At 44.3% G+C, this 16631-nt stretch overlaps 1 protein-coding gene across 2 annotated transcripts in view; it reads left to right on the forward strand.

The window, feature by feature from the left end:
* Window positions 1-16631, forward strand: part of CORIN (corin, serine peptidase) — a 506461-nt gene that overhangs the window by 378783 nt on the left and 111047 nt on the right. For both annotated transcript variants that reach the window (XM_073645535.1, XM_073645536.1), the window contains exons 10-11: window positions 14083-14187; window positions 16090-16321. In XM_073645535.1, the coding sequence (XP_073501636.1) occupies window positions 14083-14187; window positions 16090-16321 (337 nt within the window). The remainder of the gene's footprint in view (window positions 1-14082; window positions 14188-16089; window positions 16322-16631) is intronic.

Consider the following 16631-nt stretch of genomic DNA (forward strand, 5'->3'; position numbering starts at 1 on the left):
TTAAGGGGTTAAGCTGTCTGTGTCATTTAGGGAACCAAGAGATCCACTGATCACCTTTTTCTGTAGATGTCAATGCTGCAAGCAGAGCAGGAGGTATAGCAGCAGTCTATTTTGAGCTTCCAGGAATAGTGGTAGGACATAAGTAGGAGAGACTATGCATGTAAACCTGGATTTTTAGCTTTCAAATAGATACATTCAGATAAAGAAGTGTCATGTTTAGGCAAAAGTATCAGAGTTCTCAAACTTCAGTCCTCAAGAACCACCATCAGATCATGTTTGTAGGATCTCTTTGGTATTGCATGTGGAATTATCATCTGGGCACTACTAAGGAAATCCTGAAAACATGACCTTGGAGTTTGGAGTTTGGCTCTTGAATAGTGTTGAGCCACCCCCGTAGTGTTCGAGTTCGGTTCGGTTCGTCGAACACCCGTGTGTTCGCCGAACAGTTCGTCGAACTGTTCGTCGAACACCTTCGAACACCGTTAAAACCAATGGCAGGCAAACAAAAACACATAGAAACACATAGAAAACACCTTCAAAGGTGTCCAAAAGCTGACAAACTGCTCAGAAGACACAACTAACACATGGAAAAGTGACAAGTACATATAGTCATGCGAAAAGAAAAGAGGTGGAGGAGTAAAAGGAGGGGGAGACACAGATATAGGCATGTCATGCCCTTCTAAAATCCAAAAAGTGAGAAGCCGAGACGGCCAGTCCGCTCCTGCCCGTGCCACCTCCGTGTCGCCGGGTTTGTGCCAGAGCCGCGGTGAACCCTGACGGCCAGCCCCCCTCTCCCAATACTGGTGCCTGTCCGCTGGTGGGTCGAGAGAGCCCCCCTGTGGTGGAGGCAGCTCTAAGCTTTTTAATTTAAATTGTCCCTCTAATTTGAATGAATACACTTTAAATCCATTTACAAGGATCTATTGGAGGGCAAGTCTCATGCCAGCAGCCGCGTAATTCCAGCTCCAGTAGCGTCCACTAAAGCTGCTGCAGTTAAAAAGCTTTTATAAGGATCGAGCTCGGCTGTCCACCGCAAGGCATCCTAGTGCCAGTCCCAGCCCCTATGCCTTGGGGTGCCTCCTGATGCTCTTCACTAAGTATCCCGTGGTCCCGAAGCATTTCCTTTGAAAAAATTAAGTGTCCAAACTACAGGTGGTGTAGCTTGCTTAACAGCCGGGATAATCCGCTGACTAGCAGACACTGCTACTAGGCACAAAGTATTTCCTGGGCTAGATGCAGTTAAAAATTTGTAAGTAGATACTCTCGTTGGATGCTGAGAAAGCATTCCATAGAGTCTCCTGGCACGCCATATATGATTCTCTTAAAAAGCTTGGGGTAGGGGTCTAGGGGACCCTTTTATAGCCAAAATCACGGCCCTGTATCACAATACGTCACCTAGGCTGAAGATAAATGGAACTGTAGCACCGAGGGCTCGGTTGCTACAGACGTATTGCACCTCACCCAGAGGTGTGACATCTCACTCTCAGATAAGGATGGAGTGTGGATCAGGACCCGACACCTGCATGCATTACACCACATTGCCGTGGGGCAGGGCGACCAATATGCCCCTGAGATGGGCACGACAGTCCCTGTCCCTGGCTGGAGTGGGGGGAGGGAACACTGAGGAAGGGGAACCCTGCAGTGCAGGAGCAGGGAGGAAGCAGTTCCTGGGTGCATTGAGAAGGGAGTATAAAAGGTGGGCACCATCTTAGTTCAGTGCAGAGAAGTCTGAGCAGAAGTGGCAGGGAGCAGGGGCTCTGCATGAGCTCTGCTCCGGAGGCGGGCCTAGTAACAGAGGCCCAGGCCTGGAAGAGGGAGAAGGAAGGAAGAGGAGCGGAGAAGGCTCCAGGAACGAGGAATGAAGGGATCCCAGGGGTGCGGACGGGCGAGTCGCCACCGCACGCCCGAATCCACCTGCGTGGAGGGGTCAGGCCAAAGGGGGAGACCGGTCCCCGAACTAGTGGAGGCAGGAAACGACCCTCAGCTAGAAACCGGAGGCTCTGACATTTTATGTGGCGCAGCCCCTTGCTCCACCCGCTAGGAAGGCACCACATAGGGTCAGGGAAACTGGCGCCAAGTTTACCAAGAGGAGGCCCGAGGCAGCCGGACAGAAGTGTTGGTAAGAAAGGCCAGACAAAGGACACACAAAGGGGGTCCTGTGAAGCGCTCCAAAGTTATCTGGGAGTTGTCTGAGCCCCTCACCTGGTGAGCACAGTACGACGTGGGCAGCCGTTACCTGCAGACGTGGTCTGGATAATAAGAACTGTGAGTAAAGGCCCTGAACTGCATCACTGACTCCGTGTCGTTACTGCTGCTGCCCTGCACCATCACCCCCATCCTCCGCATACACTGCCCTGAGGCTATACTCCTCCCATGGGGAGTTATGCTACGCTCTGCTGCACCCACAACACCAGCCTTAGCGGTCTGCCCTGTAGCGGCGGTTCACTCTGACCGCAATCCACGGGTGGCGTAGTCGGACATTTAAACATCAAAACCACATAAATAGTTCCGCCACTGGTTTGACCGCCCTGAGCCACGGAACCGGATCGCCGCCACGAAGACTACAACCACCAGCATCCACCAAAAAGGGTCCGGCTCCGGGTGTCCCAAGGCCCAGGGGGTGCGTCAGAACATTTTCATCACCTTTCACAATCACCAATGGGACAAGGCAGGGATGTCCTCTGTCCCCTCTCTTATACATCCTAGTGACGGAGCACCTGCTCTCATCAATTCGACATAACCCCAATATTAGGTGGATTGAGGTGGGAGGCACCGAGTACAAGTGCTCTCTATTTGCTGATGATGTCCTAGTATATATCACTCAATCACATATATCCATCCCTGCTGTTATGGCTGAAATAGATCACTTTGTTACATGGTAAAATTTTAAAATCAATGCAGCGAAGTCTGAGGCCCTCGATGTCTCCCTCCCTAAATCCATATAGGATTCCATCCAGTCCAACTTTCCCTTTGCCTGGCCCTCACAGGCTATCAAATACTTAGGAATTCCTATTCATAGAGACCTCTCCCATCTATGTTATCTTAATTTTGGGCCCTTTATTGAACAATTCCATACAGACCACGGTTGGCAAGTTAGAACTGTAAGATTCACTACGTGAACCACTGGTGTTTTGTGGAAAAGCACATGTACACCGCGTTCCAAATTATTATGCAAAAAGTGTTTAGGAGTGATAAGGGAAGAATTTGTTTGTTTGTCAGTTAAACTCATTGATGGTGATGTGTGTCAGGGCTCTTTATATCACTGTAAGCAATTGCAGACACCTGTGCTAATTAGTTTGGCAGGTGTGTCCAATAAAGGCAAGACTACTTAAGAAGGCTCTCTCACATTATTAAGCAGCCTACATTTTCTGCCAAAATGGGAAAGAAAAAGGATGTGTCGGCTGCTGAGAAGCAACAAATTGTGGAGTGTTTAGGTCAAGGCATGACTACAATCAACATTGTGCGATGATCAGGATGAAGTGTCTTGGCAATCAAGAAGTATGTAGCTGATTCACAGTACACACGTGTGCGTGCTGATAAGGGCAAATTGAGGACTCTTTCCTACAGGCAATTACGTCAGGTTGAAAGAGCAGCGGCAAAAAAGCCTTGTCATAGCAGCAGACAAGTTTTTGAAGCTGCTTGTGCCTCCAACGTCCCCCGAACTACAAGATGCAGGGTCCTTCAGAGGTTTGCAGCTGTGCATACGCCATCCTGTCGACCTCCTCTATCCACTTCACACAAGCAGAAACGGCTCCAGTGGGCCAAACATTACATGAAGACTGATTTCAAAACTGTTTTGTTCACGGATGAGTGCCGTGCAGCGCTCGATGGTCCAGATGAATGGAGTGGAGGATGGCTGGTTGATGGACACCCCACGCAAACACGGCTACAGCGCCAACAAGGAGGAGGTGGAGTAATGTTTTGGGCTGGAATCATGGGGAGAGAGATTGTCGGCCCCTTTAGGATCCCTGAAGGCGCTAAAGATGAACTCCATAATGTATGTGGATTTTCTCAAACAGCACTTCCTGCCATGGTTCAAGAAGAAGAACCGTGTATTTCACAGCAAGATCATTTTTCTGCATGATAATGCACCATCTCATGCTGCACATAAAACATCTGCATCTCTGGCTGATATGGGCATAAAAGGGGACAAACTTATGGTGTGACCCCCATGCTCCCCTGACCTCTACCCCATTCAGAACCTTTGGAGCATCATTAAAAGGAGTGTCTATGATGGCGGGAGGCAGTTCACATCTAAGCAACAGCTCTGGGAGGGTATTCTGTCCTCATGCAAAACAATTGAAGCAGAAACCATCCAAAACCTGACAAATTCAATGGACGAGAGAGTTCAGAAGCTCCTTTCGAACAAGGGGTCCTATGTGAAATTGTAACATCACCTAGAATAAAGTTTTGAGTTGAAAACTGTTTGATTTCAGTTTCTAACAACCTGCTAATGCTTATAATTTCAAAAATGACCATTTTTTTGGTCTTTATTAAAATGAAAAGGTTGATCGAAAAGTTTGGGGGATCTAAGAGTGTGGCAACCCAGTAGTCATGATTACTTCGAATTCTGACAATATGAGGGTCATGCTGCAGGTAGTGCAGCAAGAAGGCACTTATGTGTCTTGCGCATCTCGGAGCCCCAAAATTATTTTCCGGGCTAGATGCAGCTAAAAATTATTTTTAATTTTAAATCTGGTGAAGCTTATTATAGATGGCCTAATAGGATCAGTGCTGCACACTGCTACAAAGCCGAAATTATTTTCCAGTCAAGATACAGATAAACATGATTAGTAATTTGAAAGCTTAAAACGGTTGGTAGGGTGATTTTAACCAATCATCAAGCTTTTACTCTCCCCAGGATGACACAGGGGTAGAAAAGTCGTTTCGGATCCATGATTTGTTCATCTTTATGAACGTGAGTCTGTCTACATTATCAGTGGAGAGCCGCGTGCGCTTATCTGTCAGCACACCACCAGCAGCGCTGAACACACGTTCAGACAGAACGCTGGCTGCGGGGCATGACAAGATCTCCAAGGCGTAAGTGGCTAGCTCCGGCCATTTATCCAGATTGGAAGCCCAAAAAGAGCAAGGGTCCAGTGACACAGTCGTGGCTTCAATGTTTACTTGGAGATACTCCTGTACCATCGTCTCTAGGCGTTGACTATGTGTCAGACTTCTTGTCTCCTGTGGCCTTGCAAAGGATGGGCTAAAAAAGTGGTGAAATGATTCCGCAAAATTGATGTTACCAGCAGATACTGTGGTTCTGTTACGGTTTGAGTGCTGAACACTTGACGGTCCCACGGTTGGCAAGTTGGAACTGTGAGATTCACTACGTGCACCACTGGTATTTTGTGGAAAAGCACATGTAAGATTCTGCAACAGTCTCTGCTGATACTCCTGCATGCGTGCATCCCTTTCTATGGCAGGAATAATTTCTGCAAATTTACTTTTGTACCGGGGATCTAACAGTGTGGCAACCCAGTAGTCAGGATTATTTCTAATTCTCACAATTCGAGGGTCATGTTGCAGGTAGTGCAGCAAGAAGGCACTCATGTGTGTTGCGCATCCAGGAGCACCAAGTCCCTGTTGTGTTGGTGGCGAGGTAACAATCATGCTTCCTTCCTCTGTCCTCTCCCCCCAACCTCGCACAACAGAAATGTGATCAAGGTCTCCCTCATCTGATGAGTCTTCCATCAGTTCGTCCTCCACTTCTTCCTGGGCTCCTGCACCTTCCTCACTAGTTTGGCTGCTACCATGCGCCCTGGTAAAATCATCTCCCCCACCCTCACATGCCTGCCGCCCTGGTGCTGCCGACCGTCTGGACCTTGCAGATGTTAGCCCTTCCGCATACAACTCCTCCTCCTCTACTTCCTCCACCTCCTCTTGTGCCACCACCTGACTCCGAATTCTGTTTAACATGTGCTCCAGCATGTAAATCACCGGAATAGTCATGCTGATAATGGCATCGTCAGCACTAAACATCTTCGTCGCCATTTCAAAACTGTGCAGAAGGGTGCATAGGTCCCTGATCTGAGACCACTCCTCCAGCGTGATTTGCCCCACCTCTGAATCTCGTTGGCCCAGGCTATACGTCAGAACGTATTGCACCAGGGCTTGTCGGTGCTGCCACAGTCGCTGCAACATGTGCAGAGTTGAATTCCACCGGGTAGGCACATCGCATTTTAGCCGGTGAAGTGGCAGGCCCAACGACTTCTGTAGAGATGTAAGTCGCTGAGCTGCGGGATGCGAACGGCGGAAGTGAGCACACAGCGACCGTGCCCACTGCAGAAGGCCATCTAGTCTGGGATAGTGGGCTAAAAATTGCTGGACAACCAGGTTCAACACGTGAGCCATACAAGGCACGTGTGTGACATTGCCCCGGCGAAGGGCCGCACCCAGGTTTGCAGCATTGTCGCACACGGCCTTCCCTGGTTTCAGGTCCAGTGGAGACAACCATTCATGAAATTGGTTCTCCAGAGCTGACCACAACTCGTCAGCTGTGTGACTCACATTTCCCAAACATTTCAATGTAAAAACCGCCTGATGACGTTGAGCCCTACTGCCAGCATAGTAAGGAGGTGTGCAGGATCCCTTCTGCGCAATTAGAAAGCTTGTGGCATGACCAGACAGGCTTTGGGTGCAGGTGAAAGACCGAGAGGAGGTTGAGGAGGCAGAAGCAGTGGAGGAAAAATGACATAAAGAGGATTGACGCACAACTCGAGGGGACGGCAAGACTTGGACAGCAGCCCCTTGTCCTGCTGTCACCATAGTTACCCAGTGCCCAGTCAGCGACATGTAACGCCCCTGTCCATGCCTACTCGTCCAAGTGTCTGTGGTGAAATGCACCCTGTCACACACAGAGTTTCTCAAAGAAGCGGTGATGTTGTGTGCGACATGCTGGTGGAGCGCAGGCACACCTTTCTTTGAGAAGTAGTGCCGACTGGGCATCTGGTACTGGGGCACTGCGACGGACATAATGTCTCGAAAATCCTCTGTGTCCACCAGGCGGAAAGGCAGCATTTCTGTAGCCAAGAGCTTGCAGATGGTGAAATTCAACCTCTTAGCTTTCTCATGGCTAGGAGGAAATGGTCTTTTGCTTGTCCACATCTGAGGGACCGAGGGCTGGCTATTGTGCTTAGACGGGGTTGATAAGGGTGTCCCCGGCAAACTGCCGGTCTGTGAGGAAGATGCAGGCGGACATGTTAGGTTGCCTTGATCCAAAGGTGGTGCTATCGATGTCGGACAGCGCTCAAGACCAGCTGGTGTTACCACCTCCAAAGAAAATGATGACCTGCCAATCACGCTGGCTGTTGCGGGTAAAGAGGTGGCAGGTCTGCGCCCCAAAACAGGTGTGACTGCTGTCCCCCCAGTCACAGAGGATGAAGAGGCCGCGGATGCACAAGATATGGCAGACGGTGGTTGGCCCGGCCGGCTAGACCGCATTGTAGCACACTGAGCTTCCCACTGCAACTTATGCTTCATGTCCATGTGCCGGTTCATGCATGAAGTACTCAAACTATGTATTTTTTGGCCTCTACTTAGCTTTTGCTGACAAATGTTACAGATAACACGAGTTGGGTCATCTTTATCGATCTGAAAAAATGCCCAGGCTATGCAAGGCTTAGCACCCATGCGACCTGAAGAGCCACCACGACTTGTGGTGAGAGGCAGAGTTGTGTTTGAGGATGCAGTTGTTGACGTGCTTCCAGTACTACGTCTCTGTCCAGGAAGGCGCAACCTGACCTCGTCGTCACTAGCATCTTCCTCCACCTCCTCTGCTGACCTCATCTCTTGGCTGACTGTGGGTTGACAGTAAGTGGGATCTCCGACCTCATCATCATCACCCTGTGCGTTATCACACCCGTCGTCCTCAGAGCCAACCTGTTCCTGCCCTGACAAAAAACTAAAGTTGTCGCTCCAATCAGGTATTTGAGTCTTATCATCGTCTTCCTCATTGTCTCCACCAACAGGAGTTACAGTTTGGGAATGAGGGTCTACATTATGGTCAGAACCTTCTGCGTCTGGTCCTGGATCCGACTCATAAAGATTCTGGGCATCAGTGCAGATCATTTCCTTGTCTGGATTCACAGAAGCGCTGGAGTCGACCTCTGATTCCCAGGCTATAGTATGAGTAAACAGCTCTGCAGACTCAACCATCTGTTCTACCTCATACTCAGACGGGCAGCTGGAGATTTGGGAGCTGTGAGGAAGCAAGTGCGATTTGGGTGACACCTTTGAGGACTGGAGTATTTGTGATGTTGAAGTTGATGTGGAGGAGAGCCCACTTAAAGGAGCACTTGATATCCGTTGAAGCACCTGCTGTTTTTGTGCCTCATCTGGAATTTGTAGCGATTGGCGTGGCCGTAAGAAAGGGATCTTATCACATTGTCCGCTAAAAGAAGTAGACATTTTAGTTTGGCTGGAAGATGGTCTTTCTTCTGCACCTACCCCACGGACACAACCTTTTTTCCCCTTCCCAACACGCCTATTCCCCTTTCCACCAGCAGCAGGCCTTTTTCCACTCATTTTGGTGGTTAACTAATTCACAACTCTGGAGTTGTTTGCACAAAAAAACAATGGATGGTAACCGAGCAGAGCTGAGTGGCCAAACTGTGGTATTAGGCCAAAACTATTGGCTGGGTTAGATGCAGAAAAAAATTATTTTTAATTTGCAACCTGATGGAGGTCAGTATAGATGGACTAATAGACCAAGTCCCACACACCGCTAGAAGCCCAAATATTTTTTCAGAGCTAGATGCAGAAAATTTTTTTATTCAATTTGCAACCTGATGGAGGTCAGTATAGATGGACTAATAGACCAAGTCCCACACACTGCTAGAAGCCCAAATATTTTTTCAGAGCTAGATGCAGAAAAAAATTATTTTTAATTTGCAACCTGATGGAGGTCAGTATAGATGGACTAATAGACCAAGTCCCACACACTGCTAGAAGCCCAAATATTTTTTCAGAGCTAGATGCAGAAAAAAATTATTTTTAATTTGCAACCTGATGGAGGTCAGTATAGATGGACTAATAGACCAAGTCCCACACACTGCTAGAAGCCCAAATATTTTTTCAGAGCTAGATGCAGAAAAAAATTATTTTTAATTTGCAACCTGATGGAGGTCAGTATAGATGGACTAATAGACCAAGTCCCACACACCGCTAGAAGCCCAAATATTTTTTCAGAGCTAGATGCAGAAATTTTTTTTATTCAATTTGCAACCTGATGGAGGTCAGTATAGATGGACTAATAGACCAAGTCCCACACACTGCTAGAAGCCCAAATATTTTTTCAGAGCTAGATGCAGAAAAAAATTATTTTTAATTTGCAACCTGATGGAGGTCAGTATAGATGGACTAATAGACCAAGTCCCACACACCGCTAGAAGCCCAAATATTTTTTCAGAGCTAGATGCAGAAAAAAATTATATTCAATTTGCAACCTGCTGGACGTCAGTATAGAAGGACTAATAGAACAAGTCCCACACACTGCTAGAAGCCCAAATATTTTTTCAGAGCTAAATGAAGAAAAAAATTATTTTTAATTTGCAACCTGATGGAGGTCAGTATAGATGGACTAATAGACCAAGTCCCACACACTGCTAGAAGCCCAAATATTTTTTCAGAGCTAGATGCAGAAAAAAATTATTTTTAATTTGCAACCTGATGGAGGTCAGTATAGATGGACTAATAGACCAAGTCCCACACACTGCTAGAAGCCCAAATATTTTTTCAGAGCTAGATGCAGAAAAAAATTATTTTTAATTTGCAACCTGATGGAGGTCAGTATAGATGGACTAATAGACCAAGTCCCACACACCGCTAGAAGCCCAAATATTTTTTCAGAGCTAGATGCAGAAAATTTTTTTATTCAATTTGCAACCTGATGGAGGTCAGTATAGATGGACTAATAGACCAAGTCCCACACACTGCTAGAAGCCCAAATATTTTTTCAGAGCTAGATGCAGAAAAAAAATATTTTTAATTTGCAACCTGATGGAGGTCAGTATAGATGGACTAATAGACCAAGTCCCACACACCGCTAGAAGCCCAAATATTTTTTCAGAGCTAGATGCAGAAAAAAATTATATTCAATTTGCAACCTGCTGGACGTCAGTATAGAAGGACTAATAGAACAAGTCCCACACACTGCTAGAAGCCCAAATATTTTTTCAGAGCTAAATGAAGAAAAAAATTATTTTTAATTTGCAACCTGATGGAGGTCAGTATAGATGTACTAATAGACCAAGTCCCACACACTGCTAGAAGCCCAAATATTTTTTCAGAGCTAGATGCAGAAAAAAATTATTTTTAATTTGCAACCTGATGGAGGTCAGTATAGATGGACTAATAGACCAAGTCCCACACACCGCTAGAAGCCCAAATATTTTTTCAGAGCTAGATGCAGAAAATTTTTTTATTCAATTTGCAACCTGATGGAGGTCAGTATAGATGGACTAATAGACCAAGTCCCACACACTGCTAGAAGCCCAAATATTTTTTCAGAGCTAGATGCAGAAAAAAATTATTTTTAATTTGCAACCTGATGGAGGTCAGTATAGATGGACTAATAGACCAAGTCCCACACACTGCTAGAAGCCCAAATATTTTTTCAGAGCTAGATGCAGAAAAAAATTATTTTTAATTTGCAACCTGATGGAGGTCAGTATAGATGGACTAATAGACCAAGTCCCACACACTGCTAGAAGCCCAAATATTTTTTCAGAGCTAGATGCAGAAAAAAATTATTTTTAATTTGCAACCTGATGGAGGTCAGTATAGATGGACTAATAGACCAAGTCCCACACACCGCTAGAAGCCCAAATATTTTTTCAGAGCTAGATGCAGAAAATTTTTTTATTCAATTTGCAACCTGATGGAGGTCAGTATAGATGGACTAATAGACCAAGTCCCACACACTGCTAGAAGCCCAAATATTTTTTCAGAGCTAGATGCAGAAAAAAATTATTTTTAATTTGCAACCTGATGGAGGTCAGTATAGATGGACTAATAGACCAAGTCCCACACACCGCTAGAAGCCCAAATATTTTTTCAGAGCTAGATGCAGAAAAAAATTATATTCAATTTGCAACCTGCTGGACGTCAGTATAGAAGGACTAATAGAACAAGTCCCACACACAGCTAGAAGCCCAAATATTTTTTCAGAGCTAAATAAAGAAAAAAATTATTTTTAATTTGCAACCTGATGGAGGTCAGTATAGATGGACTAATAGACCAAGTCCCACACACTGCTAGAAGCCCAAATATTTTTTCAGAGCTAGATGCAGAAAAAAATTATTTTTAATTTGCAACCTGATGGAGGTCAGTATAGATGGACTAATAGACCAAGTCCCACACACTGCTAGAAGCCCAAATATTTTTTCAGAGCTAGATGCAGAAAAAAATTATTTTTAATTTGCAACCTGATGGAGGTCAGTATAGATGGACTAATAGACCAAGTCCCACACACCGCTAGAAGCCCAAATATTTTTTCAGAGCTAGATGCAGAAATTTTTTTTATTCAATTTGCAACCTGATGGAGGTCAGTATAGATGGACTAATAGACCAAGTCCCACACACTGCTAGAAGCCCAAATATTTTTTCAGAGCTAGATGCAGAAAAAAATTATTTTTAATTTTCAACCTGATGGAGGTCAGTATAGATGGACTAATAGACCAAGTCCCACACACCGCTAGAAGCCCAAATATTTTTTCAGAGCTAGATGCAGAAAAAAATTATATTCAATTTGCAACCTGCTGGACGTCAGTATAGAAGGACTAATAGAACAAGTCCCACACACTGCTAGAAGCCCAAATATTTTTTCAGAGCTAAATGAAGAAAAAAATTATTTTTAATTTGCAACCTGATGGAGGTCAGTATAGATGGACTAATAGACCAAGTCCCACACACTGCTAGAAGCCCAAATATTTTTTCAGAGCTAGATGCAGAAAAAAATTATTTTTAATTTGCAACCTGATGGAGGTCAGTATAGATGGACTAATAGACCAAGTCCCACACACCGCTAGAAGCCCAAATATTTTTTCAGAGCTAGATGCAGAAAATTTTTTTATTCAATTTGCAACCTGATGGAGGTCAGTATAGATGGACTAATAGACCAAGTCCCACACACTGCTAGAAGCCCAAATATTTTTTCAGAGCTAGATGCAGAAAAAAAATATTTTTAATTTGCAACCTGATGGAGGTCAGTATAGATGGACTAATAGAACAAGTCCCACACGCTGCTAGAAGCCCAAATATTTTTTCAGAGATAAATGAAGAAAAAAATTATTTTTAATTTGCAACCTGATGGAGGTCAGTATAGATGGACTAATAGACCAAGTCCCACACACCGCTAGAAGCCCAAATATTTTTTCAGAGCTAGATGCAGAAAAAAATTATATTCAGTTTGCAACCTGATGGAGGTCAGTATAGATGGACTAATAGAATGATGCTATGCCCAAAAGATTTTACTTCACTAGGTGCAGTAAAAAAATTGGTATTCTATACACAGGTGGTATATCTTGCAACACAGATAGGCTACTCCACTGACTAACACACTCTGCAATAGGCCAAAAAGGATTAGCTTTGCTAGATTCAGCCAAATGCTGTGAAAAAAACTTGCACAGCACTGGCACAGACCTGCCTGGTAAAAACTGATAGGAACTGATGTAACCTAGTCCTGAAAAGGACTCCAATTACAATTAGTCTTTACTCCCACAATCTATCTATTTAAGAGCACAGACCTGCCTGATAAAAGTCGTAGGAAATGCTGTAACCTAGTCCTTAAAAGGACTGCAATCACAACTATTCCCTACTCCCAAGCTATCTGTATATTTGTGCGAAAATTGGCTTGAAATTAACAAGGTATAGCGCACACAGCAACAGCGGTGCCGTCTAACACGCAGCTGCAGCAGTGAGAAAATGGTGGCGACGGGGAAAATGGCTTGGTCTTATAGGGCAAGGACATGTGACATACACTGCCAATGACACATGCCCTTGCTTGTGTGAAAAAAAGCACTTCGCTCCGTGTGTGCGCTGCTGATAGGCTGACAGATTGCACCTCCCCACTGCAAATGCGGGAAAGAGAAAAAAAAATGGAGATCTTCATTGTTCCTGCAGAGATCCATCCCCTGCCCCTCCCCCCGCCCCGCTGTACACTCAAACTGCGTATTAACATTAATTTTCATCATTACTGAGAAAAAATCCAGTTATGATTTTGGTGCACGAACAGTTATCGAACATAACCTCGAACAGCCGAATTTTTCTCAAATTGTTCGTGTTCGCCGACCGGCTCGAACACCGCCCAAAACAGCTCGAATTTGAGATTGGCGAACAGTTCGAGTAGAACAACGCTCATGTCTACTCTTGAAGTGCACAAGTTCAGGATTTGCAGCAGAAAATTCTGCTGCAAATCCTGATGTGTTGGGCATGAAAAACGATGCGTAAAGTACCCGCCTTTATGACACATTTTTGTCACGTTTTTTATATGCGTTTTGATACATATTTTAACTCGCTCATTAGTATGGGTGAAATCTGGTGCAAAAATGCTGCAAGAATTAACATGCTGCAGATTTAAACCTGCTGCAAATTCACATTGCTGGTACTAGGAAATCCTTCAGTTTTTGTGACAAAACTGCATGGAAAAACACAATAAAAATGTGAGAAAATGAAAACTGAATTGTGAGACTACACATAATAGAACCATACTAGTCCCTGCATTAGGTTCTAATGAAGTTGCTACTCAACAACATGTAATCCAACAATGAAGTTTCTCCTCTTCTGCATTGACCTCCCTGGGTGGTGCTCATGAAAACCAGCAATTTTTCAAACCTTTTCTTCATGTGTTAAATGAAATCAACCTTTATTTTGTGATCTTAATTTCCTAATCCTTCAAAATTACATTACAAACTCCTGGTGTATCTGTTCTCTGCCAACGGTAGGAAGAACTGAAGAACGGATGGTTCAGATTCTCATTGTAGCTCATGCTGTGTTACTCTGCTTTATCTTATAAATGAGGATCCATTTTCCATAGAGAGGTGATGAAACTGTAAGAACGTTTGTACATTCCATTCACAGGTCAGCCTTGCCAAGATGGAGATGTAAGATGTGTTTTACCAGCGTGCCCTGGATCATGTGCCAATGACTCCAACTGTGAAATACCTCAAAACAGAACCAACTGCAGTATGTTCATTACATTTTCTAGTTTCCAATAAAATTTGTTTGTTTTTTTTCAGCTACAAGTAAAGGGACAGTTGATGCTCATTCTTTTTTATTGTTTAGTAAGATTTTCTATTTTGTGGCCAGCCAACACACATGTTGGCAACTTGGTCATATCACTATAGATGACAGTCCAGTCTATCAACACTAGTAGCATTATTGAACTAAATTGGTTTAAAATATAGTATGAAGGTAAAGGGAATCTGTAGTCATGAATTCACACCCCAAACTATTTATATGCGCATGTAGCTCCTTCAAAGACAAGTCCAGCTATACCTTTACATGGCCAGTCTGTTCCTCCATTACTGAGAAATCGACATTTGAATTGATATGAAAATGAGCCCGAAAACCTATTTGTAGATCTGAAGCCTTGGTCACTCCAGCTCTATTCTCCGCCCAGCATCACCACCTCCTGCTTGACTGATGGCTCCTTTGCCTGAAGTCACACAGCATAGAGGCTGTCAGTCAAGCAGGAGGAGGCAGCACTGGGCGGGAAATAGAGCTGGAGTGACAGAGGCTTCAGGTCTACAAATAGCTCTTCAGCCTCATTAGCATAGTAATTCAAATGCTGATTTCTCAGTAATGGAGGAACAGACTGGCTATGTAAAGGTTTTGCTGGACGGGTCTTAGAGCCACATGACCATATAAATAGTTTGTGGTGTGAATTCCTGCTGACAAATTCCCTATGAAGAAAATGTTAGCAAACTTAAACTTGGTCTTTGTCTGCTCACTTCTCGCATGTTACATTTTACAGTTATGATTTTCAGTACATCATAGTTTGGTAATATGCAGTGGCGGGAGCAGAGCAATGGGTGTTACATTAGACACCCAAGCTGCTTGCTTGGATGATCCACATGCACTGGTGCAAAACTAACTATAGGTACATTTCCAATGATGACTTCACACTTGGTGACATCACTCTCATGTTATATTTCATTTACTCCACATCTCTCGCGCTTCAAGTTTTACATGTAACTCAAGCATCTGCTCTTGGAGGTCTTTGTGTTTCCCATCATAAATGAGATTTTTATGCCGTTATTACTCTAAGCCTTTTTGCTCATGTAAAACCCGTAGTTCATTTTCTCAATTCTTACAATATCTTCAGGAACTCTTCTTTTACGTAGGGATGTAATTTTATTTTATCTAGATTAGCGATGAGCGAGTATGCCTCATTAACCCTTTCGGCGAGCACGCTTGGGTGCTCGCCGAGTATTTTGGCGTGCTCGGCATTTCATTCATTGTCCCCGCGCCTCCAACTGTCATGGCTGTTAGACAGCTGTGACACATGCAGAGATAGCCTGGCGAACAGGCTAACAGCCGTGACACTTGCAGGCACGACAACAATGAATAAAATTCTGAGCACGCCAAAATACTCGGCGAGCACCCGAGCGTGCTTGCCGAAAAGGTTGATGAGGCATACTCGCTCATCACTAATCTAGAGATGTCGCCTTAAAGAATAAGCAGTTTTCTTGAATTATACTTTGGCTCTAAATTCTCCTACGGACCTAAGTAGACTATTACTGGAGCTTTTTGTGTGATTTACTGCTCTTTTTGCACGTTATGTCCACATGTTATGCAACGGGACTGACTACTTTAGCAGAAGAATACAATTGTTGTACTCAGATGTAACAAAGAGTGCACCAACCATGAAAATAATATAGTTTCCAGCAGTCCTCCTCCTTCTCGGGCCATCTGGAGAAACAGCTGTGACACAGGACTCGGTTGGGCCTCTCCCACTAAGTTGCAGATATTTGCTACATCTGTGAATAGAGGAAGAAAATAAGTGATATTTGTCTATTGACTGTAACAATAACCAAGGTAATTGTAATGGAAAAAATAATCTGTATTTCTTTTCTTAACTCCCAGGTCAGTGTGAGCCGATAAGCCTAGAACTATGTATGAATCTGCCCTACAATTATACACATTTCCCAAATTATCTTGGCCACAGAACTCAGAAAGAAGCCTCCATAAGCTGGGAGTCATCTTTGTTCCCAGCCCTTGTCCAGACCAATTGTTACAAATATCTCATGTACTTTGCTTGCACTATTCTGGTACCAAAGTGTGAACTTCAGACGAATCAACGGATACCCCCCTGCAGGTAACGCATCTTATCAAAGTGTCCTACATTTATTCCTCCATTGCTGTACTTGGAAACTATAGGATATCCACTTCTTCAAAGTTCAAAATATCACTTGTGTATATGAAATAAATGCCTTTACACTCATTGGACTAAAGAGAGTCAAAGCCCATAACAGTCAAATGTGTATTGGAGCCTCAAGACTTGGCAGATAATGTGAGAAGAGACAAGAGCTGTTTGATGGGGGCTTTCTCCCCGTCCCCTTTGAAATTTGAATTATCAAAAATCAATAGTTCAGGCGAATGTAAGAAACCTCTAATTATTCAATCTA

The sequence above is a fragment of the Phyllobates terribilis genome, unplaced genomic scaffold (genome assembly GCF_046119375.1).
Source record: "Phyllobates terribilis strain yellow unplaced genomic scaffold, ASM4611937v1 Scaffold_1__5_contigs__length_1240528914, whole genome shotgun sequence".
Classification (NCBI taxonomy): domain Eukaryota; kingdom Metazoa; phylum Chordata; class Amphibia; order Anura; family Dendrobatidae; genus Phyllobates; species Phyllobates terribilis.